The sequence below is a fragment of the Eulemur rufifrons genome, chromosome 2, assembly GCF_041146395.1.
Source record: "Eulemur rufifrons isolate Redbay chromosome 2, OSU_ERuf_1, whole genome shotgun sequence".
Classification (NCBI taxonomy): domain Eukaryota; kingdom Metazoa; phylum Chordata; class Mammalia; order Primates; family Lemuridae; genus Eulemur; species Eulemur rufifrons.
In genome coordinates this window covers 97,532,754-97,560,420 of record NC_090984.1, presented here as the reverse complement: position 1 = coordinate 97,560,420, position 27,667 = coordinate 97,532,754, and the positions used below count along the sequence as shown (strand labels likewise).

At 44.6% G+C, this 27,667-nt stretch overlaps 1 protein-coding gene across 6 annotated transcripts in view; it reads left to right on the top strand.

Moving 5' to 3' along the window:
• Positions 1-27,667, top strand: part of SLC8A3 (solute carrier family 8 member A3) — a 140,218-nt gene that overhangs the window by 4,731 nt on the left and 107,820 nt on the right. For 5 of the 6 annotated variants that reach the window (XM_069465084.1, XM_069465083.1, XM_069465081.1 and 2 more), the window contains exon 2: positions 12,983-14,828. Coding sequence is in view for 5 of the 6 variants with exons in the window: in XM_069465083.1 (XP_069321184.1) it covers positions 13,045-14,828 (1,784 nt within the window). In the remaining variant the exon portion in view is untranslated. Of the gene's footprint in view, positions 1-12,982; positions 14,829-27,667 lie in introns of those variants that run through there. The other variant, XM_069465078.1, reaches the window with a different exon arrangement.

Below are 27,667 nucleotides of genomic sequence, written 5' to 3'. Positions count from 1 at the left end.
CTATTGATCTCTCTCTCAATATCTCTCTCTCCCCACCCCCAACTCCCTTCCCACCCCCATCAGATAATATTGACCTTGAAATCTTTGCCCTTTTGGCTTCTTTTGCACTGAACTCTCTAGGTCTCCTTAACTCTCTGTGTGGCCCCTCTTCCACTTCTGCTCCAGGATTCTGCCCTCCCTCCCAGTTGGTCCCTTCTCCATTATCCCTTGGCAGTCTCCCTCAGTGATCTGAGCTGTCACTCCCATGTGGGTAGTTCCCAGAGTCTGTGACTCTAGCTCTCCAAGCCCACTTTCATAATATCTCCAAAAGGATGAGGATGGGTCAACTCCTCAAGTTGAAGTTTTATTAACCTGACATCATCTCCATCCTTATGAGCTGCTCCTCCTGACTTCCCACTTTTTTTCATGGTGCCAACAAACTTCCAGTCACCCAGCTCAAAATCCCTAAGTTTATCTTTCACTGCTCCCCCGTTGTTCCCCAACTATTGCTTGGTGTCTTTAAAACCCATTACCCTCTTCTCCATCCCTACTACCACTACTTACTTGCAAATTTTATAACTTCCTGCATAATAATGATATTTGTGTTTACCACTGGTCAGCTAATCTGTTGCAAAGTGCTTTACATTGCTTTTCCCATTTAATCCTTACCACAGATGTATGAAATAGTTGCTATTATTATTATACTATAAAACATAGCCTTCTACCATCTTCCAAACTTCAGCTTCTCCCTCCTTCAATTCATTTTAACCACATTTACAAAATTCCCCTCCTAAAACACCCTTCTAAGCTCGTCATTGTCCTACACAAATACTTTGAAGTGCTTTCCATTTGTTCCAACTCCTCATATCCAAGGCCTTCTGTGGCCTGGATCCCCACTCCACATCTAGCTTTACTTTTTACAATCCCTGTTTGGTCACCTGAATAAACTTGCCCTTTCTTCTTTTGTGCCTTTGTTCCCACTTTACCTTTCTCTAAGAATTCTACCTTTTCTTCAATGTTCAATTCAAATGCTTCTTCCTGATGGGAAGGCTTCATGGAGAAGAAGTCCCTTCCTCCTGTGAATTTTGATAACACAGCATCTGGTTTTCATGAGCCAGTTACGTTTTTCGGAAATGCAATATTTTTCCTTGCACGTGGCTTACTGCCCCTCCTGTACCAAGAGCTTTTTCTCTCCCCCACTCTATGTCACATGATGCCTGCCACCCAGTGGGTGTTCAGTGAAAAATGCAGGAGTGAGTAATGAGTGAGGCAGGTGAAACAAGGTCAAGAAAGGGCTTCTATACTATTTATCAGAAAAGAAGACAATGGTGGAGTCAAAAATCAAAGCAGGAATAGGCAACACGGTACTATAATAGGAGAGGCGCTGAACTGGTGGTAAGAAGGTTATGTTCCAGTTCTTATCACTCTGACAACCACAGGTAAGCCCCATCTCTCTCTCTGGGCCTTGGATTCCTTGCCCATCAAAAGAGTTTATGTTGGATGCATTGACTTTCAAGCTTCTCCCTCATCTGGCAATTCTATATTCTGTGAGTCTTGTTTCAAAGTACATAGATAGCCACCTACTAAGCATACTTTTAGTGCTCACAGTCAATAGCTTGCATTTCAGAACCATCCAGCTGTAACTTGAAGCCCCTAGTGTGTCTGTTCTCACACTGGGTCTCTAGAGGTCAGCTTGGCCGGTCCACTCAGCTGTCTGCATGCCTGGCCTCCAAGGTGCCCTGCGCTGGGTTGAGTGCCCTGGTGACCCTGGGTTGGCACTCCCCAGTGTGCAGTTACCAGTCAGCCCCACTGCCATACTCCAGAGCACTCACAGAACAACTAATAGTGCTCTAGGCCCCCAAATGTTCCAGCCGTCCTGTCTCAACTCCTATGCTTTCCTACAGCCCCCAGGAAGGATGTATTTAGAGCTCTGTAGATGCTGTTGAGAGTCTGGTGGGATGGCTTTGCTCATTGGGTTTCTAGAGGCTCTGCCCACCCATGACCATACCAGCACACCACCTCTCCAGGGAGACAGGAAGAATCATCTTGAGCCTGTGCCTGATAGCCCCCCAGAGGGAACTAATGGGGGAATCAACTTCAAGGACAATCCTTAGGGGAGTGGGGAGAGAGCACAGCTGCAAAGACAGTAGCTAGATCTTCTGGGAGTCTGAAGCGTCTGCTCCTAGCACCCTCTTGTAATGGGAGGGCCCAGAGCATCCCTAGAGTTGACTGAGCAAGAAAACTCCCCAGCCTTGTCTCAGAGGGATGACTTTGGTGGCTTGCTAGATTTTATTTGTTCTTTACTCAGGCAATGGTATGGTTTAATTCTGTATTTCAACATTTAAAAAATTAAGATAAATTAAATGACATTAAATAAATCAGGCTCATGGAGAACGCTCTAAGGAAAATGTGCACACAGGAGTCTGATCACAGGTATCCATTGATGGCTCGGCAACGGAGCAGAGGGATGTCAGCCCTCTCCTATGGGTAACCTCAAAAGACAGAGCCTGGGAGGTTCTCTCTGGGGAACAGGGAGAGGCAGGAACAATGTTCCTCCCAGGGTGCCTTGGGCTTCTGACTCCTCTGACCCCGGCCCTGATTTCCTTCCAGTTGCAGGGGTTGGTTTTGTCTTGGTCCTTCTCAACATGACATACTCCTTCAGGCCCTGGTGCAAGGAGACCTCTGGCAGCCCGAGCACCAAGCTTTGATTCTGGCTCCATTATTTATTGGCTTAGAAACTCAGCAATGAACTGAGCCCCAGTTTCTTCCTCTGTATGATCACTCTCGCAAGAAGGATTAGATAAGATCATGTGAGTGAGAAGGTCTTTGTGAGCTCTTGGCCCATAGTGTTGCTTAATACTTGTAGAATGAATGATGCAGTATAAATGTTGGGTATCATTATGCCATACTCTGGAGGAAAAGTGAGGTGCCAATGACAGGGCCAGGGTGGGGAGAGGGGGCTGTGTTTGGAAATAGACTCACAACTTCTGTCCAAACAATGTGGCCCTGTTAGTTCTTCTGAATGACCTGCTCTCTGAGGTCATTGGCTTTAACCATTTACCTCTCTACCCCAAGGCTTGTCAGGAAGTTTGAAGTCTCCCCTTATGGTTGCACCTTTACAAAATCACTTGGAAATTATTTAGATTTTAAAACGACCTTTCTGGCTGTTTTATGGAGAGTAGACTGCGAGGGGTGGGGCAAAGCTGGCAGCCCTCGCAGCAGTCCAGGTGAGAGGTGTGATGTTGAATCTCCAGCAGCTAGCACGGGTGTGACACATATTTGGCACTTGGTAAATGTGAGAAGACATCCAGGCAGAAATGATCTTCAAAGCACCTACAACTGTGATGAGCACATAGTAAGTGCCCCACAAATACTTCATTCATGAATCAATGAACAGAATCAGGCTTTCTTGTGGCCACTCTAGACTTTGAGTTAACCTCAATATGTTGGATCTTTTAAAAATAATTTTTACTTTTCTAGCTAGCACTGGTTTTTCAGGAACAATACGTTCCCTGAGTTCATTTTCTTCTGTGTGAAACAGCATTCTCATTTGAAACAGGCCTGAGATATCCAACACCACCACCTCTGTGATGCTCTCAGGCGGTGTTCGTAAGGCACAAAGGCCTTTGCTCACATTTAGATACTGATTTTGTGCACTTTTCTATGTGCTCCTTCAGGGCAGGAACCAGACCTGCTTCATCAGTGCATCTCCAGAGCTTATCACAGTCTGGGCTATTGAATTCACAAATGGTCATTCCCTTGACTAGACCGAGGAGCACTCTAAGGCCTTGGTTGAATTCCAGGAAGTTCCAGCTTTTCTCCTGGGGAGCCTAGAACTCTCACTGGCATTTATCAGTTTACAAAAACATTTGTCCAACTGGTGCAGGAAGTGCCAAAGCTAAGAAGGTATCTAAATGGAATGTTTTGCATTGATTCCTTCAGCTCCCATTTCTTTGGGCCTGCACATCTCTGAATCAGGAGGATCTCTGCAGGGCCAGTGGGATGAAGAGGTGCCTGATGTGGTTTGGTCCTTGCTATTTCATTGTTCTCCAACTTACCTTGATTCTCCTTTTGGTAGCTCTGAAATCCATGCCTTCTCCAGGAGCGCTGCTCCCACGGCCTGGGTTCAGGTTCCCATCGCCTCTCGCCCAAATGCTGGGAGGGTCTGGACTGGTCTTCCTGCCTTTAGTCTTTTCCTGCTTTCGTTCACCTATTCAGGTCCCACACTGCCATCACTCTAGGTTGCCTATCCCAAAGAAACACATTGATTTTGCCCCTCCTCTGATGAAAACCTATCAGTGGTTCCTTATTGCCTCCCAGATAATGCCCACACTCCTTGGCCAGGCACACAAGGCCTTTTACCAGCAATTCCTCACTTACCTCTGCAGCTTCTCTCAAGTGCTGTCTTTCAGCCACACTGCTCACCCATCTAGAACCAGACACTACTCGTTCAGGCTTCCATGCCCCTCAGCATGGGCGTCCTGTTTGCCTTTGTTTGAGATGCACTGGCTTCCACCCAGTTAACTCCTGTTCATTCTTCAAAACCTAGATCTAATGTTACCTGGCTCGTGGAGCTGGCCCCGATGACCCCAGGCAGTGTTACACCTTCCGTTCTTGTGTGCTCTTGGCACATTGCACATGCTTCCAAATCTAGTACTTGTTTTGTCGTAATTGTTTGATTTTCTGTCACTGTTTTCCAGTGAAGTGTGTGCTCCTCTAGAGGGATTATATTTTGTTCATATTACTCAAATTTGAAAAACCTTGCTCACAGCATCCCTGACAGATGGTACTCCAACCTCCATTTGAACACTGCCAAAGATGGGAGAAATCACTGGCTATTATCCCCTTCTATTTTTGCACATTCATTCAGTGTATCCCTTCATTCAATAAATATATACTCAGCATCTACTATATGTCAGGCACTGATTTAGGCACTGGGGATACAGAAATACCAGATAAAAATTCCTACCCTCTTGAAACTTATATTCAAATTTTTTTGAGTATATGCGGAAAAAATGTGTTTGGAACAAAACCAGTGTAACTTTCTCACCATAATTCCGTGAAAGTCAGTCTGTGACACATAAGGCTGGGTTTCATGCAAATGCATGTGTGCATGAATGAATGAATAAATGAGTAAGTGAACAAACAAAGAGGCCAGGAGGAGATGTGGAGAAGTTGATCTAAGTTATTATCACTGAAAGGAAAAATAACTAGAAACATGTCTTGCTGAAAATGGATGAGTCGCATCATTTTCCTATGAAGATAAGGGACCTCTGGATCTTTTATACTTCCTCAGTAAAAGTTGTAAACCCAGCAGACAGCAGGTTTAGGGAGAAACAAAAGGAAAATCTGCTTATGTGGGTAGGGAATTGATGCTGACCATTCTTGGCAAGGTATGAACGCAAGTGAGAGTCCAGGAGTGTGGAATATTTGTCCAGTGCACAGAAAGGCCTTGTGGTTCCTATTTGTAAGTCAACCCATGATCTACTGAGAGTCCCTCTCCCAGCCTAAAGTCTCTAGTGTTGGAATCCCTGAGATACAGAAGCCATAGTCAGGCTATGATCCTTGTCTTCTCTCCCAGGATGCTCAGGCTTGGCCTGCTCCTTTAAAACAAATAAGGAACTTTTCAAAAACATAAATATCTAGGCTCCACCCTCTGTGAGTCCAAAATTTAAGTCTGGAATAGGATCCAGATGTCTGTATGTTTTTTAGAACTCCAGAGTGATTCGGAGGAACAGCCATCTCTAGAATGTGGCCCTGGTTGCATCGCTGTCTCCAACTGGGGGATGACTAATGCAGATGTAGATCCAGCAGTGGGAGAAGCAGAACATAACTAGGCTGAGCAAAGCCCTCCCTCTTCCTAGCTCTCTGGTCCACTCTCAGTGTTTGTGACTTCCCAGATTCGTCAGGGACTTGCAGAGGGCAAAGTCCTTTGGCTTCCACAAGTCTGATGAACTTCAGGCATCTTCGAAACAGAATTTTAGAGGCATAGAGGATATCAGAGGTCAGGTCCAACCTCTTAGCCCTATCAATAGAGTTTCACTGAGTGTGACGTTCACAGTTGCCAAAAAACAAAACAAAACAAAAACACACAAACAAAAAAAACTTCCCTACATTAAGTTGAAGTCCCTCGTGAAGCTTCCAGAAGACAGTGTAAGATGGACATGTAAACAGATAGGCCTATGCAGTGGGACAAGTGCTTCAGTGGTGACCAAAGTGCTAGAGGAACCCACGGGAGTAAATGACTCATTTTGAAAGTAACAGAGGAGAGCACTGTCAGGGATGGCTTCCCAGAAGAGGTAGAGCTTTCCGGAGCCTGAGGTTCTTAACCTAAGGGACCTAGATTCCTAGCCTGCTTTTCTACCACCCCTTTCATCGCCAGGGGCTTAAAAGCAGACTTTAGCATTTGACCGACTAAGTTTCATAGTCCAGCTGTACCGCTGGCTCAGCTAGTGGACCTTGGGTGGACTTTGAGCCTCAGTCTCCTCATTTCTAAAACAGTTGATAAAAGCAGATCTAACAGGGCCTAGTGCAGTGCCAGCCACAGAGCAGGTACTCAGTGAAAGGATATGATCAGAGCTATTGTCATTTTCCTTTAAGTCTTTGGTTTGTGAGGAAACTGAGGGCTGCTGGCCTGTCTAGGGAGCTTTCTCTTGTGTGGTGGCACCTGGGAGAATGTCATTAGGGCTCCATGATGCTGTCATAGGGTTCAGACATCATTAAGGGTCTGAGAGGCTTCAGGGAAGGCAAAATGTGACAATTGCATGAGATTGGAGACGCAAGAACAATATAATATCATCTCGTGTACTACTGTAAGATTCTCTACATTATAAAGCCCTGCTGCATTGCAGCCACTGCTCACGTGGTTTGAGGCATCTATAGAGCCACCAACCTGAGAGCTCAGAGCAGAAGAAGGAAAAGATATTATTTCCCAGGACATAATTGTAATCAATTATTCCTATAATTACTTGTTTGGCTCAATGCCTCATGAGAAGGTAAACTCTGTAAGGCTGGAGATGCGGTTCATGGCTGTACCCCCAATCTCTAGGACAATTTTTGGCCCAAAATGGGCAAAAAGCAGGTGTTTAGAAAATGAATTTGATCTAAGAGGCTTTTGGTAAATCCAGAATGTGGGCTCTCCTTGACTTCTTCCTGGCCCTAGTTCCTACTACCTTCCCTTAGTTTACTCTCTTATCCTCTGTGGTCTCCTTGGAAGTCTAAATTCCATGCCCGGCTCTCATACTGCTCTGGGACAAATAAGAGCAATGTGTCTTTTTGCTTGTTTCCTTTCCTATAATTGAAGCATCTTTGACTCAAAGGAACTATGGAGATCATCTAACCCAACCTGAACTTTATGGATGAGGAAGCTGATGCCTGGAGAGGGTCACTGACTTTCCAAGGTCTCACAGCACATTGAGACACATCTGGGAAGGAAGTTCTTGCCCCCTGCTTCCAAATCTGGGGCTCTACCGTTGCTCCCCTCTGTCTTGGAGTATGTAGAGCCTCTAAGCTTGCGGGGAGGCCTCTACATCTAGAAAGAGTTACCTTGCTCTCGAAGGGGTCACCAAAGCGAGGGTACATACCAAGCACAGCAGTAACACCATGCGCCCTGGTGGCAGACAGCCAGAACACAAATGCTTACCTTCCTACTTACTAACTGTGATCTAGGACAAATTACTCAACCTCTATGAGCTCTAATTTGGCATCTATAATGATGATAATAGCACCTCCTTCACTGTGAAGATTCAAAAAGATAATAATGCAAGAAAAACACTTAGCATCATTACGTTTTCCTCCTCAGATCCAAGTTCCAGTTGTGGCAATTAAGCTACCCAAGCAGCGGAGGTCACTTCTTTCCTACTCTTGAGAGAGTAGGGAGCTTAGTTCCTATGTCTCTCAGGGAGTATTTCCATGGAGAGAAGGACTCCTCGCTGATTCTCACCCCCTGTAGGCAGAGGAAGTGCAGAGAAGATGCAGTGTGCTCAGACTCGGGTGACACGTCACAGCCAGCGCAGCCGGGCTGCACTTAAAACTTTAATGTAAATTGGCTGTGACGCCTGTGCAGGGGCCCAGATTTAGAAGCAGAGCAGGACGGCTCTACCCAAGCTGGTGACAGGCCTGGAGCAGTGTTCCCATTGGAGAAAGTGGAGGGCGTAGCAAGAGGGAGAATTTGCTCAGTCTGGCCTGGTGGCACTGTTTTATTAATGATGTGGAAGAGCAGAGGAACAGTGACTTTAATTAAATTTGCCAGTGATATTAAAAGATGTGAGGAGCCACTGCTGAGGACACAGACACCTTGCACATGGCCCTGGGGGCATTAGGAGGATAGTCCAGGAAAGAGAAGAGAGGCCATGGGCTGAGCCAGGGTACCAGTTTGGCTGAGGGAGAGGAATGTGACGTGGGGGCAGGAGATCATCATAGGCAGAATCTACCCTGGGCCCGGCCTCCTTATCTACATCTGCTCTGTCCACAATAGTGTTCTCTCTTCTTGCTCCACTCTTGTCCCCCTTCCAGCCATCCTCAACCCTTTAGTGAAATTGGTTTTTCTGAAATATAAATCAGACCTTGTCATTCTCCTGTTTAAAATCCAATCATTGGTTTTTCACTGCCCTTAGGATAAAATCCCATCTTCTCAGCCTGGCATGTGAGGCTGGCCATGAACCCCGTCTCCTTACTGCCCGTTGTCATGTCCTGACCCTCCCTGCCGCCCCGCACTGAGCTCCCGTTGATCCCACCCACACGGCTGGCTTTCTCCTGTCGCCATGTCCCTGCTTGGGCTGTTCTCTTTGACTCAAATGCCTTTCCCACTTCCCTTTCTTTCTTTTTTTCCCCCCCTCTCTTTATTTAATTCATTTATTTATTTATTTTGACGAAAGCTCGCTCATGCTTGAAGGCTCATTTCAGGGATCGCCTCCTTCAGAGCGCCGCCCTGAATCCCTAAGCTGGCTCCGTGCCCTCTCCATGTTCCCACCGCATTCTGCCCTTGCCTCCTGCTTTTTTATAGAAAAAGTGTCCGTGTGTGCATCTCTCCACCCCTGCTAGATTGTATCTTTGGGGACAAACACTGTGTCTTATTTTTCATTTTACCCACTGGCATCTAATACCTGCCCTGGGAAATCACAGGTTTTTGTCAATATTTGTCAAACTGAGCTGATGGGAAGGAGACTGTTCAGGGAGGAGACTGCAGCAGGAGCCCAGGGCACCCCTGGTGAGCCTGGGGACTGAGCAGCTCTACCCAGTGGCTAGTCTGTCCTCTGAGCAGGTATGGGACAGTCACATTGCCCCCAAATCTACATCAGGCTGGAAACGGATTAGGGGCCATGGATGCTCTACAGTAAAGTGGGACATCTTGGGAAAATGGAGTGACTAAAACCATAGTTTATGTCATCTGGCTCTGCTATTTCCTTACTGCATACTTTGAGTAAATGACTTAACTAAGACACGGTTTCCCAAAATGTAGACTAGGGATAAAAATATTACCGATTTCATAGGGTTATTATAAAAATTAAATCAGAAGTACTTAGCATTGTGTATACAATAAACACTTGTAAATATTATCCTTTATTATAAGTATTTATTAATTGCAAATTATTAATAATAATTAATAACTATTATTAATATCTTTATTATTTCAAGGGGTCCTAGGGGTCTCAAGTTGAGTCATATCTCTGAGTATGCCTCAGGGTTGATTAAGAGGCTTCTGGAACCACAGAAGATCATTTGGGTCTCTAAAGGGCTGGGGTAAACCCCCAGGAAGTTGGGATCTGTCTCAATGGGTGCGTAGGCCTATGGAAATGGCATGAAAAATGACTGTTGGCTTGGTCACCACACGTGTCCCCTCTCTCTCGAACATCTCAGCCAGTAACCATTTCCTGGGAGGGCTAGAAAGCGCAACTGGGAATTCACAGAGCATTTTCCCCCTTCAATTCCAAAATCTGGGTGCAGGCATTTACTGGCCACCTCACTTTCTTGACTTGTTTTTTTTTTTTTTTTTTTCCATCTTTTCCTTCAGTTCATTTGTTTTCTCAGGGAATAGTCTTTCTAAACTTGCCCTTGCTCAAAGGTGTCTCTAATTCTGACCATATGATAGCATATTCTCCATCAAAACCTTTTGCCACAAAGTGTCTGCAAGACTGAGGGAGAGCAAAGGCCATGCTCCCCCTTAATTCTCCTGGTAGGGAAGATAAACAGGATTCCATGCGTCTTGTTAATCTACTGCCTCAACATTCCACGTCCTTTTACTCCAGAAGGCCAGCCCTCTTCCCTTCCCCGTGGATACCCTGCCACCTTGGGGTTGGTCGGCCTTCACAGCTGCCACCTCCTGTCACCATGTTGGTTCATGATTAAAGAGCTGCTCCAGCTGTGCCTACCTTCTGTCCCCTCCTGCATGGGGCTTATCAGTATCCACAAAGTATCAGTGTTTTTGGAAGTCAAGGCAAAGAGCCAAGATCCTTCTCCCTCCACATTTGTCCAGGACTAGTGAGTGCCAAACCTCTGAATGGGGGTCTCTGTACACATCACGGGTGACAAGAGCTTTCCCAAACTTTGAATATGATTGCTGAACATCTTCAACCACCCTGCTCTTCCACAGTGATCCTCATAACCTCTTCTCCTCTGAGTGAGGTCAAAGGCAGAGGCCCCATGCACCTGTTATGGCAGCCCCCAGTACCCGGACTAATGGGAATTGTGGAGCTTAGCTCTTGGCCAGCGCTCTGGGGAATGTGAAACCAAGTTAATCCACAGAGCCCCTGGAAGGAAGGCCTTTATGGTTATGCATCTGGCATACTGTGTCCTGAAGAGAATTTCTCTTTTTGAGTACAAGCTTTGGGTATTTAAAAAGGTCCTACCTAACCACTAAAATCTAGTGCGGATTTGTCTGTGAGATCTCTATGTATTTCCAAAGCAAATGGCTATAATTTAGATCATAAAATGGCTTTAAAGAAGGCTGATGTCTGAGAAACTTCCTTGGTAGCTACATTTATTTGCTCCAAAAACATACATTTACTAAGTACCTACCAACTATTAGGATACCACATTAAACAGAGGAGAGACAGTCTTTGCTCTTATGTCATTCACAGTTTAATATGATTGAGTTAGACATTAATCATCTAATCCCAAAAATAACATGTTATTTCAAAGTTTAACAAATGCCAGAGTGGAAAAGTAAAGTGTATGATAAGAGAACATAACAAACGGAATTGACCATTTTTAGGGATGAGGGAAAGTTTTTCTAAGAAAGTGCCCTTTAAGCTGAGATCTAAAGCATTCATTATTAAGAGTGGGGATGCAAAGAAGAAACCCTTGTTTCAAGGATGAATAATGGCATGTGCAAAGGTCCTGAGGTGGACAATAACTTAGTTTAAACCAGGAGCAGAAATGAAGGCCACTGTTGTTAAAATGTAATAAAAGAGAGAGTGACGGGGATGAGGGAGGAAGAGAGGGAATGAGTTCATGCAAGGCTTTGAGGTCATGGTAAGGAATCTGGTCTTTATACCAAGAGCAAGAGAAAACTATTAAAGGGCTTCAAATAGGGGAGTGATATGCTTAAGTTTGGGGTGGTTTTTTTTTTTTTTTTTTTGAAGATTGTGGCTATATGAGGCAAGTGGAACTGAGAACCAGCAAGAGTAGGAATGGTGAGTTCAGTTAGAAGGCTACTGCAATAGATTCACCAGGTGAGGACTGTTGGTGGCTTAGGCTGTGATGATGGTGGTAGAGATTGCAGGAGAGTTAATAAGATTTAGTGCTGGATTGAATAAGAGACAGGAGGGAGAGGAAGTCTTGCAGACTAGCACCTGTTTTCTAGCATGAGTAACTGGGCGGATGGAGGTGCTATTTTCTGACATGGGAAACAGGAAAGAGGAGCAGGTAGGAAGGACAAGGATGTTGAACTCTTTGAGGTGCTGTGCAAATGCACGCCAGCACTCCTCTTACTGAAAGTGCCCCACACACGGTTGTAGCAGAGGGGGATGAATGGGCAGGTTGCCTTTTTTGGTTTTTGTTCATTTGTTTGCACGGTTATTTTCATTCCCATTCCATGCAAATGAGGCAATAAGTAGAAAGATGAGTATAGTTTGAATTGAGTTACTTCCCATTCTTCTGAGCTCAAACTCACCTTTTAGTGGTTTGAGACCAGCTTATGAGGCTACATTTCACCCCAAAATATTGTTTCCAGTTAAAAAACTTATGTGAGATCCATTTCCATGTTATACTGATAATGATTTCTACCACTTGGCCCTTCCCACGTTTGGGTTTGGAATTTGAGTGGCTGAAGAGAATCACCTTCCTGTAACTGGCCACCTAAACTGTCCATAAGCATGTTTTGCTGGAGGGTTAAGAGCTTCTGTGGTCTTGGTCTTAGGCACTTCTTACAGGGTGTCAGTTTAGCTATAGTGTGGGTAGCATTCCCTATGGATCAACTCTTTTGATTTCCTAAGCAAGCTCAGAATTACAACTTGCCTCCAGAAGTTTTGCATCTGGGGAAGGAATTTTGTCCCAAGTGGGATCAATTACACACAGAGCAAAGTATTCTACCTGGGGGGACTAACCCATGAAAATTCAATTCAATATGCAGCCTTGCAAGCCTATGTCATGCAAGATTCTTGAGTATTTGACAATGGGGTAAGAAAGGCTGAAAACCCTAGAAATAGTGTACATGGAGATGAAGATTCAGGTCATATGTGACCTATTTTAAGTTGCTTTTTGAGAGCTCTCACAGGTGCCAGTGGGGTTGGGAAACAGGGCTCAACAGGTTTGCTGCGTTTCCATTCCCCAATATTCCCAGCTATTTAAAACCTTTCTTCAACAGAGTCTCCACCAGATGGTTTTGAGGACAGAGCAGCTATTTGTGCCTCCCATTGACATCTATTTTTCCAAGTGAGAGACTGCCCCATATGTTAGTGCAATATGTCACTGGAGGTGAAGCATCAGTTTGTATTGGTGGGAACCTGCCATTTGCTGGCCCCCTTTTCCTCATGCCTGTTCCTGCCTCTCTGATCTTTTCTAGGTCTCTGGCCTGTCAGGAGGACGATTGGTGCTGCGGTAGAAGCCAGCGGCTAAGTCTTGTGTATGGCGTGGTTAAGGTTGCAGCTTCTCACCTCTGCCTTCTTCCATTTTGGGCTGATTACCTTTGTACTTTTCCTGAATGGTCTTCGGGCAGAGGCTGGTGGCTCAGGGGATGTGCCAAGCACAGGGCAGAACAATGAATCCTGTTCAGGGTCATCGGACTGCAAGGAGGGTGTCATCTTACCAATCTGGTACCCGGAGAACCCTTCCCTTGGGGACAAGATTGCCAGGGTTATTGTCTATTTTGTGGCCCTCATATACATGTTCCTTGGGGTGTCCATCATTGCTGACCGCTTCATGGCATCTATTGAAGTCATAACTTCTCAAGAGAGGGAGGTGACTATCAAAAAGCCCAATGGAGAGACCAGCACAACCACTATTCGGGTCTGGAATGAAACTGTCTCCAATCTGACCCTTATGGCCCTTGGTTCATCTGCTCCTGAGATACTTCTCTCTTTAATTGAGGTGTGTGGTCACGGGTTCATTGCTGGTGACCTGGGACCTTCTACCATTGTAGGCAGTGCAGCCTTCAACATGTTCATCATCATTGGCATCTGTGTCTATGTGATCCCCGATGGAGAGACTCGCAAGATCAAGCACCTACGAGTCTTCTTTGTCACCGCTGCTTGGAGTATCTTTGCATACATCTGGCTCTATATGATCCTGGCAGTCTTCTCCCCTGGTGTGGTCCAGGTTTGGGAAGGCCTCCTCACTCTTTTCTTCTTTCCAGTGTGTGTTCTTCTGGCCTGGGTGGCAGATAAACGACTGCTCTTCTACAAATACATGCACAAAAAGTACCGCACAGATAAACATCGAGGAATTATCATAGAAACAGAGGGTGACCACCCTAAAGGCATTGAGATGGATGGGAAAATGATGAATTCCCATTTCCTGGATGGGAACCTAGTGCCCCTGGAAGGGAAGGAAGTGGATGAGTCTCGCAGGGAGATGATCCGGATTCTCAAGGACCTGAAGCAAAAACACCCAGAGAAGGACTTAGATCAGTTGGTGGAGATGGCCAATTACTATGCTCTTTCCCATCAACAGAAGAGCCGCGCCTTCTACCGTATTCAAGCCACCCGTATGATGACTGGTGCAGGCAATATCCTCAAGAAACATGCAGCAGAACAAGCCAAGAAGTCCTCCAGCATGAGTGAGGTGCACACTGATGAGCCTGAGGACTTCATCTCCAAGGTCTTCTTTGACCCATGTTCTTACCAGTGCCTGGAGAACTGTGGGGCTGTACTCCTGACAGTGGTGAGGAAAGGGGGTGACATGTCCAAGACCGTGTATGTAGACTACAAAACAGAGGATGGTTCTGCCAATGCAGGGGCTGACTATGAGTTCACAGAGGGCACTGTGGTTCTGAAACCAGGAGAGACCCAGAAGGAGTTCTCTGTGGGCATCATTGATGATGACATTTTTGAGGAGGATGAACATTTCTTTGTGAGGTTGAACAATGTCCGTATAGAGGAGGAGCAGCCAGAGGAGGGGATGCCTCCAACAATATTCAACAATCTTCCCTTGCCTCGGGCTGTCCTAGCATCCCCTTGTGTGGCCACAGTTACTATCTTGGATGATGACCATGCAGGCATCTTCACTTTCGAATGTGATACTATTCATGTCAGTGAGAGTATTGGTGTTATGGAGGTCAAGGTTCTGCGGACATCAGGTGCCCGGGGTACAGTCATTGTCCCCTTTAGAACAGTAGAAGGGACAGCCAAGGGTGGTGGTGAGGACTTTGAAGACACATATGGGGAGTTGGAATTCAAGAATGACGAGACTGTGTAAGTAACCTTTCTGTATTCTGCCCCTCCCCCACTCCATCCCTTGCCATCTCTTTCTGTCCTTCTGTACTGCTCTTTAAAACTCTCCGTTATGTTTGTGTTAATGTCAAACTTTGGTTCCATCACAGGTATTCAGGATCAGCAGCCACTACTGGACAGGTTCCGTCCACTTCCAAACTCTCCCTCAGTTTTCTTACTTGAAATTGTTCCTGGGCAAGGAATCCTGTGATAGGATCTAAGGTCACAGAACATTTTGTCCACTGAAACTCAAAATGGTGGTTGTTGGGGGTGTGGGGTGACAGAATTTTTGTGATATCAGATTTTGGAGAATTCTTGTGATTAAGCAAGAGCTGGGAAATTGCTTGGGCCTCTCCTTCCTCCCTTCCTCATGGCAAGGGTGTATATGAGCTTTGAAGCCAATCCTTACCATTCTAGGACAGCAATAGCCCAATCAGAATATTCTCAAGGAAACAAGTGGCATTGGCTTTTTTCCTGGATGCCATATTGTATAGCCAGATTTCAGACATCCCTTCTTTAATCTGGAAATTGCAAAATTGATTTAAACTTGGCAGTCTCTATAAATGTCTCTTGCCTATTTTATGGTGTTGAGTCTTGCCTAGCCTAGGTGAGATGACTCAGTATGGCTAGGATACTGGTGGTATCTTGGAGAAGCAGAGCTCCCAGGGCAGTTGCCACCTGTCTTTAGTCACAAGTTTACTCTCCAAAATCTGGCTAAGCAGTGAAGGAGAAGCATCTTAAGAATTATGGGAGAAGATACATCTTCTATGTAGCCTTCTCTTTTCGAAGTCCAGGACTCCCCTGAAATACTTCTTCTCAGGTTTCTGCCCGATTTAGTCCTTCAGAAACTATGGGTATTGCACTTCTGTTGTCTATATTACCCTAAGGTCTCTCCCCATTGAACTCATTGCAAATTGGGTGTTCTGTACTTTTCCCAGATGAATAGCTTTGAAAAAGAAAGCAGAATGACTTTCCCCAGGATTTCCACCTTATGCAAGGGTAGACTTTCCAGGGTAGCCTAGAAGGATGGAGATGAGACAGGGATACTGCTCTGAATACTGTGCATGTCCACAAGCAATAAGGAGGAGCAGGAGACGGTGTGAAGTATAAATTGGGCATATAGGAAGGGAGGATGTCAGATTGCTCCAGGAACCTGCTAATTGCACTTTCAATGGGAAATGAGACTATACAACTTCTAGAAGAGGAAGGAGGGAGATCATGGAAAAGGGGAGTCCAAGGAACCTAAGGAGAGGTGTCATAGAAGTGCTTCTTCCCAGGTCCAGCCGTGAGACAGAGCTCAAAAAGGGTTGGGCTGTGCTGGCAACAGAGCTGAGTGACCCATGGGGTTCCGCCCCTGTCCCTACTCAGTCCCATCCTAATAATGTGACTTTGGGCAAGTCATTTAGTGGCTCTGGGACAAAACTCTCTCATATGCAAAATGGGAATAATAATACTTTCCTTGCTTGGAGGCAGGGTCAGATCTTTTTGCAATTTCTTCCAGCTCTAAGATTTTCTAAACCATAGACACAGGCGCTCAGTGTCGGACATATTTGCACTAGCCAAAAATGGAACAGGGGATATTGCCTCCTCAAGGGAAATCGTCATTGGCAAATTGATTTATTAGAGTTCTGTTTAGTCATTTTGCTGGGAAGGATAATCATTTGTTAGCGTAAGTAAAAACCTGTGCCTTCCAGAGAATACTATCCATTTATATGTGCTCTGGGGAGAGTGTTTATACATGCAAATGAAGGACAGGCTCTTGCTGGGAAGACAAACTTCATGAAATTTCACACGTGTTTATGGCAATGTCAGTATGTAAGAGGTTATTGTCAGACATTAAATGACATCAAGACCACAAAATTTGCCATAATTTAGGAGACTTGTGGTTCCTCTGACTCAGTGCCTTATCTACCCATGCCACAGAAGGGTAGTTTTTGAGAGGTCAGAGGCTGGGCTCCCAATTTCCTCATTCTGTTAATCAATTTTGGACCTAGGATCTCTGCATATGACTAAACCTTCCTCAAACTCGTTCGTGTTTTCAGTTTGTATAATATCTTGGTGTAAATGAGCCTTGTGAATGATTATTTCTGGGTGATATTAGTTCTAAATGTATGTCAACCTCCAGAAGTTTGAGATTCTGGCCCAGATATTCTAGGGTTTGGGAAGCAAATCTATGTTCCCATCTATCCCTTTGCATTTTTTTAGATATCATTCATTGCAGAACAATGAGTCCAAAACCCAGTAGTATGTCCTCACAGAGCGGCCCTACCCTTGATACTTTAAATTGCAAGTTTACAACCAGAGGCAGTATTACGTAGCAGAAAAATCATAGGCTCTAAGTACTCTGGGTTAGAATTCTGGCTCTGCTGCTGATTTAATCATGTGGTTTGGGGAAACTTTATTAACCTATGAGATCATTTCTTCATTGGTTAAATGGGGATAATAATATCTCTCTTGCAGGGCTATTATGATGATTCAAGATATGGTGTGCAATGTACCCGGTACATGATATGTGCTCAGTAAACGAGGCCTTAGTAGGAATACAGATGAATTAGCAATGTTCTTCAGAAGACACTGTTGAGATGATCAGGTGACTTGGATCTATAAGTGACCGTAACTAATGAGCATGCTAGTTTTTTGGTTACCATGAAGAGTCCTAACCTAAACTCATAAAATATTAGAGCCAGAAAGGACTTTAGAATATCTTCTAGACTAGTGCTTCTTGATCAAACCATGAGACCCAGAAAAGAAAGTGGTTTCTCAAAGGACTTGCTCAATTGAATCGTGAATGCCTGTTCTCTGATTCCACTTTCAAGCCCGACTTACCTAGAACCCAGCTCTTACCCCTGAGGCCCTGATAATTGCAATCCCAGTATGGAAACTGAAATTGAAAACTTCAGGGTACTTGGACAGAAGCTGTGTGATATTTGGAATGATTCTGCTTTCTAATCCTTCCCTCTTGGTGTAGTTTTCTTTGCCTACCTAGCCTGGTAGTATTGTAACTTTGCCCTCACCATACTCCTCTAAATGTAATCCAGTTGAAGCCAGGTCTGTGCTTTAACAATAATATTGGATCCATGAATTCACTTGTTTGGTTTTATGTTTTACTTCTTCAAAGATGTCTTTATCAGCATGGTAGGATGGAAAAGTGTGAACTTCAGAATTTAACAAAAAAAAATGAATCAGTAACTTACCAGCTATATAACTTTGAACAAGTCACTTCATTTGTCTAAGGCCCAGATTTTTAAAAATAGTAGTATTTGTCTTTCAAAGGAGTAATAAGTACCAAATACAAATATGAAAAAATGCACAGTGCCTTCTCATAGAAGGTACTCAGTCATTCAACAAACATTTATTAAATATTTGCTGTGTACTGGGTACATAAGTGAGTCAGGCACACTGGCATTTTTGCTTTCAAGGATCTCACTCTCAAGTGGAGAGGATCAAAGTGTACAGACAAATCAAAACATGTGGGAGAAGTGCAATAATTGAGATAGATTCAATAAAAGAGGAAAGAGAGCTCCCTGCCACATGTGTGGCACCACTAAAATTTCTAAAGCAACTGGCATTAAGGACGTAGTAGTGACTGGGGTGAAGTGGGAATAGGTACATGATTAATTTACACTTATGTTATAATAAACCCTTGACATTTGAGAGAAATATTATTGATGTCTTCATGATCTAGAATAATCTCCACCTTTGAGACTATCACTCTAATAGTTCATGAGAATTATGGCCTTTAAGACTGCAGCGTACAATGACAGAACCTCATGGACATACAGGTTCTGCCTGCACACTAATGTCACTCAGTAAAGAAGTGACTGGCTCCTATATCCCAGGCTCGTAGAACACCTCTGCAAAATAACAGATTATTGCAGCTCATGGACCTTTGGGGTCTCTGGGAATAGTGAAAGCCACAGATGTCAAAGATGCAAATGCCAAGGTCTACTATGATTATTAATAAATAGCATAGGCTTCTTTCAAAGAAGACAGTATTGGCTGTGGTGCACATTGTCTAACCAAACCAGAATGTTAAAGCTGGAAGGTATCTGACTTCCCATTTCATAAATTATGAAGCTGAGATTCACAGAGGGAAAGTGGCTTATCCAAGATCACATAGCTAGATATGATAGAAAGTTAGAGTTGGGAAGGACTTTAGAAGCTACTGATTTAATGCCCCCTCTTCCTGATGTGCACTTCTCAATTTTATTTTTATCCATGAGTAAAATGTTAACTTTGAAAAGGATATGGCAATTCTTGCCCTGGAAGTACAAACCCAAGAGTATTATGTGACTAACATCTTAACTACTACTGATAATATACTATAGACTATTTTTAATCTCTTAGTTCACCTTGAAACCGTTAAGGAAGAAAATTATTGAGCCCACAGAAATTTTTAAAAAAACTCTATATCTTAGTTGAGAAAAGGTGACAGGTGTAGCTGGGATATCTTTTAGGCAGTGCCAGTAAACTGTAGACTAGGCCGTGTTCCATGAAAGAATGCAAGTTTTAAAAAATGATGCAGGCCATTCTCTTTCAGGGGAGCTTTCTCTGTAATGTTTCAAACCCAAGAAATCTTTCCATGAAAATCTGTAAAGATCTAGAGTGTTCCAGGATACCATTTGCACATTCTCCACTTTGACTAAAACATGGTAGGCTTTTTTCTTTTTCTTTGGCTCAGCAAGCTGTTAGGACAGTCTCTTTCTGGCCACAGAGGGAGACGGCTTGTCTCTAGAATGCCCTTTCCGTGCTTGAGAGAAGTCACAGGCTGCAAGCTCAGTAAGAGTGAGAGTCGGGTGACGATGGTGACAACTGTCCCTTAGTTGACATCTCTCCCGTCCTTTTTCCTTCTGCCTTCAGTGCCAGCAGCAAGAGCCCTTCCCATCTTGAGGTAAACAATCATTCAGTCACTAGAACCGTGGTATCCTGAAACCCTCAGTAGAGCTATGTACTTGGCACAGATTTGTTCTGAAGAAGAGACTTCATTTCTGAGCCAATTGTTGAGTGAGGGTACTTAGCAGTACAGCGGAGCATTTCAAGTAGGATTGTTCAACCACAATTTCCCCTCCTCTGGACCCACAGGAGTGATTAAAGCCTATGTGGATTTATTGGCAGAAGTGTTGGCTAATGTGTCCAGAAAGCCCCCAGGTCCTGATAAAATGTCTTTTTCCCCTCTTTTCTTCTTAATTAATGAGATTGTCAAAGAATATGTCAAAGACTGACATATTCCAACTCCAGTATCCATAAAACACCCAAATCTGCTGAGAACCTTACATGTCTGCAGAAGTCTCCAGGAAGACCAGAGCCACGCTGGTTGATTTGTTTTAGGGTCTAGCCCTGCAGTATCCCCTGTCAACACTAGATCAGCAATTCTCCTTCTGCCTGACTTGGTCAGCTCCACAGAGCATACAGTGTGCCCGCTTGGGTCTGCTCACGTTGGTTTGCTCTTGGTATCCACAGGGGGTTGGATCCAGGACCCCTTCTCTAATACCAAAATCTGCAGATGCTCAAGTCCCTGTTAAAATAGCATAGTATTTTCATATTACATGGGCACATTTTCCCATATACTTTAAATCCTCTGTAGATTACTTATAATATTAATACCTAACACAATGTAAATGTTATGTAAATAGTTGTTATTATATATTTTTGTGTGTATTACTTTTTATTTTTTAATTTTTTCAAATATTTTCTATCCACGGCACCCACGGTTGGTGGGACCTGCAGTTGGTAGAACCCATGGATGCCAAGGTATATGAGAAAATTCAGAGGTACAGGGTTGGAGATCCCACTGGGGAATGTCAGTATGGGTTTAGGAAAGACACACTGTGGGTGGAGATGATCACATGACTGGCCACTCAGAAAATGAAGCAGTCTCGTCCTCAAAGCAGGCTCTTCTGTGCACCTTAGAGAGGTGCTAACTGGGGTTTCGGGCCCCAGTGATAAGGGGATGTAGATGAGGATATAGCCATGGGGCTTGTTTATTTTCTCTCGACTCTTCTGGATCTTAAGGTCAAAGTTTCCTCATTCACTCAAAGGAATTAAAGTAAAGGATACTTGAGCAAAGTGAGGCAGGTGAGTGAGGAGGACTCTTCCTGGCTGTCCAGCCTGTCCTCGACTTCCCAGATGTATCTGCATGGGCATGAGCACTCAGGCCTTCTCCACCCTTTGGCTGTGCCCTCGTAAACCCCATGAGGAAAGTTGTAGAGATCAGAGCTGTGATCTTTTACTTATTCAAAATATTTCTTTATTGTGGGTTTTTAAAAGAGAAACTAAGCTGTGCTTCCAGAACCCAGTCTGAAATCCTGGCGTAGAGCCAGTAGCATATAACTGACAGTTGAAGAGAGAGAAGCCCTTGATTTATAAATAGAGCAAGGTTCCCATACTTAAATTCTCCACATTCTAGAAGCATTTTTTGAGATTCAAATGCTTTGAAGATTTTGCTAAATGACCATGAAGGAAAGTGCTAGGTAAGTATTCTCAGGTGGCATGAAATTACTTATTCATAGGAATTATATTCCCACCCCTACCACCTACTGGGTCCCCAATTAAGAAATTACCTGGATAAGTAAAGAGGAATTTAAAAGTTGAAAGTGATAGAACTTACCTATGTGGATAAAAGTTATTTTTCTGAAAACTTAGTGATCACCAGATATCTACATGTGTATGTTGAAGTTCAGCTGTCAATGTGGCGCCATCCTTCCCCTTCCTAGCTGAGGGTCAGCATGCATGGCACAACATGGCTAACCTGTCCCTGCCTGAGCCCGGACCCATTACCTTTTGGTGAGTAGGGTTCATGAAGAATCAGTTATTTACAGGGCCCATAGAAAACACTCTGTAGTGGTTTCTTTAGTTGGTCCTTTCAAATTAAGTTACCTTTTAATAGTAACTTAATATTCAGAGTATGGCAAAATATGGCTGTGAAACAAATTAATGATTACAGATGATTACTTCTGCCGTGGCTCCATAGTAATCCATCTTTTCCCAGATGGCTTGGTCTTTATTTATCAACTCTTTGTATTTCTCCTCATGTATCCCCATGACCTTCACTGACCCCCCTACTACCATCACTGACCATATCTTTCTTTTCTTTTTCTTAAATTTCAATAGATTTAGGGGGTACAAGTTGAATTCTGCTACATGTATATATTGTATAGTGGTGAAGTCTGGGCTCTTAGTGTGCCCAACTCAGTTGTGTTGAGGCAGGTGTACTCTGCCACCATCTCAAAGACTAACCATGGCCCTGGATGCAAGTCTTTACATATGTTCACTTTATTTCCTGTTTATACCTTACTTTCTGCTTGGGTACTATTTTCTTACACTTGCTGTCCCTCTAAACATTCTCCACTGCATCCTTTCTTTCTCTAACGGTATGTGCTCCTGGAGCTGCAGAGGCTGGTGTTGGGTGTCCACTTCTCCTTGAGCTCATTGCCTCCCCCTTGATTCCTTCTGCCGCGTCTCCTCTTTTAATCTTACCCTATTCCTGATAGTCCCTTCCTTCGTACTGGTGGCATCTGTACTTGGGTTGCCTTCTGTGTACTGTCTGATCTATGATTTGTTTGATTGATCAAGAAGGTTCTTTGAAAGTGTCCTTTAAGGTAGCCTATCACTTGGGCAGAAAGAACTAGCATCATGATTGCACCGAGAGGACTGACATCTCCCAGGAAACAAACCACTCACTGTGGTGCTCTTTTGTTCTGCACCATAAAGTGTTTGCCTGACTGTATGTGAAGACAGTAAGACTTGATTGTAAGTATCCAGCATAGACTAGGACTGGTATCAGAAAGCCATTAGGGACCACTTTCTCTTTCCAGTGTTCTCCCTCCTGGGCCGTGTAGTCTGTCTCCTGGCATCTCTGCTTCTCTCACTGACCTTCTTCATTACTTCCAACTTGCAGTGACACTCACAGACCAACAGTCATAGCTCGTGGCTCCTCTCTCTATATATGCTTTCTGCTCCTACCTGGAAAGCTCTTTCTACTTTTCTAGCTCAAATTTTAAAGAGAAGAACTCTGATTGGTTCTTTTTCTCTTTTTCCCAACTTGGTCATGTCAAAGACTCCTGGCCAGATATGTGTTGATTTCCCTGTATCAATCATCCACTTCTACCACCCTTAACCCTCCCCCACCAGTTAATCTGTCATAAATGGATGATGGGGTGGAAAAATGAAGTTGCCATGGGAATTCCATGATAAGCTACCTAAGCAGTTTTAGCTCTAGGTAGTGGGCAATGTCACTTAGAAGGGAGTCACAGGTGAGACAGACACCTGTCAACTCCAAACTGGCATACTATCTAAGGTCTGCAGTGCTTCCCAGAGAGCACTCATTTTTCAGTGGTCTGTGCTGGGGCAGTAGGCTAGAAATGGGAGAAAAAGCCACTTCTGGAGCTCCCAGCACCATCAAATGCATCAAGCTGACGACAGACTCTGTAGCCAAGATTAAACTGGCCTCTGTCCAGATCAACAGAAAATATTTTTAGTGGGTGGTGCTCAGTGGCACAAATCTCAAGGCTACCAGGGTCTACTCTTTTCTGCTCTGTCCTTTCCAGGACACTAGAGTCAGAAGATTATCTGCTGTCATTTTCAGGTGCACTATTTGGGTACTGAGTCACTTTCAAAGCCGGTTTCTGGGTTTGGGTTTCCGGAGCAGCCTGTGTCCTAGACTGAGATAGAAAGCCTCCCTGCTTTTCCTGCCTGCCAGGGACAGAATGACGGCGCTCCTGGAGCCTCTCCCCCGTTCTGGACAGCTGGTCAGCTGGATTTCTCTAGAGCCAGCAGGCACCCCTGCTTTATCCTAGGAGCTGTAACTTGATGCCTTTCCAGGAACTCCCCAGAAGCCAGTGTATTCTCATCTACAGGTGGCACAGTGTGTGGCTCCATCAGGTGCCCATGGCTCTGGGCCCAGGGCTGGGGTGGAAAATAGGACTGTCCTCTTGTGTCACCACCAGTCAATGAGCAGTGGCCGCCCAGGGGGCCACCTTGGAAAGAACCTGTGAGGTTGTGTCTGGACTCAGCTGTTGATGTGAGAAGAAAAGGCCAAATATCTGCCAACTCTAATCGTGGGACTAGACACAGAAAGAACTTTATGGAATAAGGAAACTTGGAGTCTCCATTTCACTGACATATGTAAGTATGAAGTTGTCACTATCTCTTTAATACTGGGCCAATCCTCAGTGGAAAACCTGCTGGAATCACTCTCTTCTTTATCTTACTTAACACAGAAGCTTCTTCTATTCCCTGGAGGAATCCAGGGAAAACATGAAATCCATATTTTCAAAAGGCTAGACATAAATTCTCATTGGACACAAGAAGCAGATAATTTCATTGTCAGACTAGCATCTTCCAGAACCTCTGCTAACCTAGTGGGTTTCATATACTAGACCAGTGGTTCCCAGACCAATTCCCTACCACAGACCTCTTTCATTATCTGTCCCCTCCCCCATGGAAACCATGTTTTAGAAGATCATTAGCTCATAATTAATCAGATTTCCATTTTTTCCTCATAAAACATAGCAAAAGATAACTAGTATGACTATGACAAGTTAATGTAATTCTAGCCAAAGCAGAGAGAAATGGCATTTTAATTAACCTGTGTGGACTGTTGGAAGAATATAGACTTTCTATTTTGAGGGTTGACGAGAGAGAGTAGAATGAACACAGCCAAGGGCTGACTATCAGAGGACATTTAACTGATGTAAAATTCTTTGAAAATATCAGGCACTAATTGTTTAAAGTTGTTTTGATGAGGATAACCCCAGAGGGAGATCAGAATATTCTAGAGAAAAGGAGCATAATATTGGTTACCAGGGCTTTATCATTGTGTTCAGCCCTCTAGGCAAACTTACTACTGTTGTTATTTTTTTTACATAATAACACTTCTAATATTTGTATGAAAACATAAAATTCAACTTTTAAAAGTTATTATGGATTTTGTCATGCCATTAGGGTGACTATCATCATTTTGTTCAGATTAAGTAATTTACCTGGAAACACAGAGCTTTTAAAGACTCCTAAATACTGCATGTTCTCACCCGTATGTGGGAGCTAAAACATAATTGAGCTCACAGAAGTAGAGAGTAGAATTGTGGTCATCAGAGGTTAGGAAGTGTTAGGGGAGGGGAGGATAGAGAATGGCTTGTTAATGGATACAAAGTTACAGCCAGATAAGAGGGATAAGGTCTAGTGTTCTGTAGCACTGTAGGGTGAATATGGTTAGCAATAATTCAGTGTATACTTTCAAAATGCTAGAAGAGAGGATTTTGAATGTTCACAGTACAAAGAAATGATAAACGTCCGAGGTGATGGATATGCTAATTACCCTGATTTGATCATTACATATTATATACAGGTATCAAAATGTCACTCTGTATCCCATAAATATGTACAATTATTATGTGTTAGATAAAAATACAGGGGATAAAAACATTCTAGTATATTCACATAACATAAATTATGTAGCCATTAAGAGTAACGTTTTATATTATATCTAAGAGTGTGATAAAATTACATATAGGATGATGCTTGAAAATGTGTAGTAAAAGGTAATATATACAGTTAAAAAAAAAAACAGCAAAGAAGAACTGAGTCCTAAGCCAGACTGTATCCTTCCTACTGCATGGTGCTTCTCTGGCCTCTTTGCTTTGAGGGATTTGGCACCCAGCCATGTCAGATGGTTAGCAGAGGCAGCCATTCTTGCATGTGTGATGGCTTTGAGAGCCATTGTATGTTGGGTAGCTGGGTGCAGAGTGGAAGGGCTGCATGTGGTATTGACGCACTGTTAAGAATCTCTTAAGAGTGACCTCTTTTGGGAAGTGGGACTGATGGTGGAGATACGACTTTTAACTTTTTATTTTATACTAGTCTGTGCTGTTTGGAATTTTTAACATGGGCATGCATTTCTTTAATAATAAAAATGCCAAAAACATGAAAAAAAAAAAACCCCTTAGTTCTTCTGATCCAAAATCACATGTTCTTTCTATTGTGTTACATATTTTAGCATCAGAATAAAGTTATGAAGCTGAAAGTAGCAGGCCTCCTTTTCCTCATATGGAGGAAGCTAGGGCATCCCACGTTTCTTCCTTAATAGCAAGAGTTGGCTTCTTTCCTTTTAAATCAGGGGCAACTGAGCCCGGGGAATTTGGCAAGGGCCAATAAACTCCTTAATGCCCAGCTCAGAAATCTGGATTCATCACCCTTGACTTCTGGCTGAGACCCACCCTTGCACAAGCCTGTCTACAGAGGATCCTTGTTTGTGTCACTTCGTCACCAGGAACTACCAACAGATGGTGCTTTGGCCTGCTGCCCGGGGAAACAGGGTGAGGCTGGCTTAGGACCATGAGTTGAGATCCTGGGGGCCTCCTTTGATGCCGGGCCCACAGTGTCTGAGGGCAGCCGGGACCAAGAGCTGGAGTGGGGTGATGATGAGAGAGAGCAGGGGGGTCCCAGCTGCAGCCCAGGAGAGCCTGTGCTGCTCCAAATCAAGGAGGCCAGGAGCACCAGGAGCTCAGAGGCAGGGAGGTGGGTGTCGGTTGCCTGGTGTACAATCAGCAGACATGTGTGGGGCTCTCCCTGTGGGCTGAGCACAGTGAAAAAAGGCACAGTCTCTGCCTTCAGGGAGGTCACAGTGTGGGGAGGACGACTGTGTGTGCTAGTTGCTATCAAAGAGAGAACTACCAAGGGCTGTGGCTACACAGCCGTGAACCCTCCCTCCTGCTTTTTGTTGGGGGATTCAGTTTGGTGTCACTAGAGGTGACTTGCAAGCCCCTTCCTCCAGCCGATTCAGAAGGACTGTGATGAAGGGACCACTGACTGGCTTCCACTGGTGGAACACACACAGTTAGGCCTAGGAGCTGGCCTCAGGGTAAATGGTCCTCACACAGCCGCCTCCTCAGACCAGAGCAGCACCTGACTCTTCCCCCGTGTCTAGTAGATGTGCCGCACACAGCACAGGGACACAATTTATGTCAGCTGAATGAATAAATGCGTGAACGAGAGAATTCCCAGCACCCCCTCTGCCTGTGTGCCACCTCTAGGTTGCAGCAAGCCCGGGGCGACCTGGGAGTGAAACGTGCCTCTCAGGCACAAGGACCAGGGTACGCCCACCCTCTCTATTTGTCTTCTGTTCCCTCTCTTCTCACAGTGTCAGCAAGATCCACAGAGCCCTCTGCACACTGGTGTCCCTGGGCCTCTCCACACCTGACCCCTGCCCAGGCGCCAGCTCTTCAGAGGGTCTGCGTCTGTGCTGCTCGGCTACCTCGGAGCCCGGGCTGCCTCTGATGCTCAGGAGACACCCTGTAATTCAATTAAGAGTTCCCTCCGGGGAGCATGTAATTATGTCCTATCTGGGCCTTGTAATGACAGCCCCTGCCACTGCACAGGGAGCTGCCCTGCTCAGCTGCCCAGAACCTTTCCCTGGGAGGGAGCTAATCTGCTCAGCCTGGATTGGACGCGGTTCTGTGCAACACTTCCCTGAATGCCTCCGAAACACGTTCCTGGCTGCCAGAACAGGCTTGCCCTGGGGGACTGAGGGCTCCCTCAGCCCTGCTCTCTCTCTGCCATGAGATGCTCCACCCAGGATGGTTCTTGGATGTTGGGGGGAGCCGATTCCCTGCGCATCCCCAGCCCTCCTGAGGGTTGGAAGGGAGAGGAAAGAAGACCAAAGACTTTTGCCTGTTTTCTAGGTTAGCTTGGGCAGAGAGGGGGTAAGATTGATTGAGCTACCTTCGGCATCTTACCTGGGTACTCCAAACGGCAAATGTTTTGGGAGAAAGGTGCCTGCTCTGTCTTGAGCTTTGGGGGAAGTTGCCTTCATTCTCTGCATGACT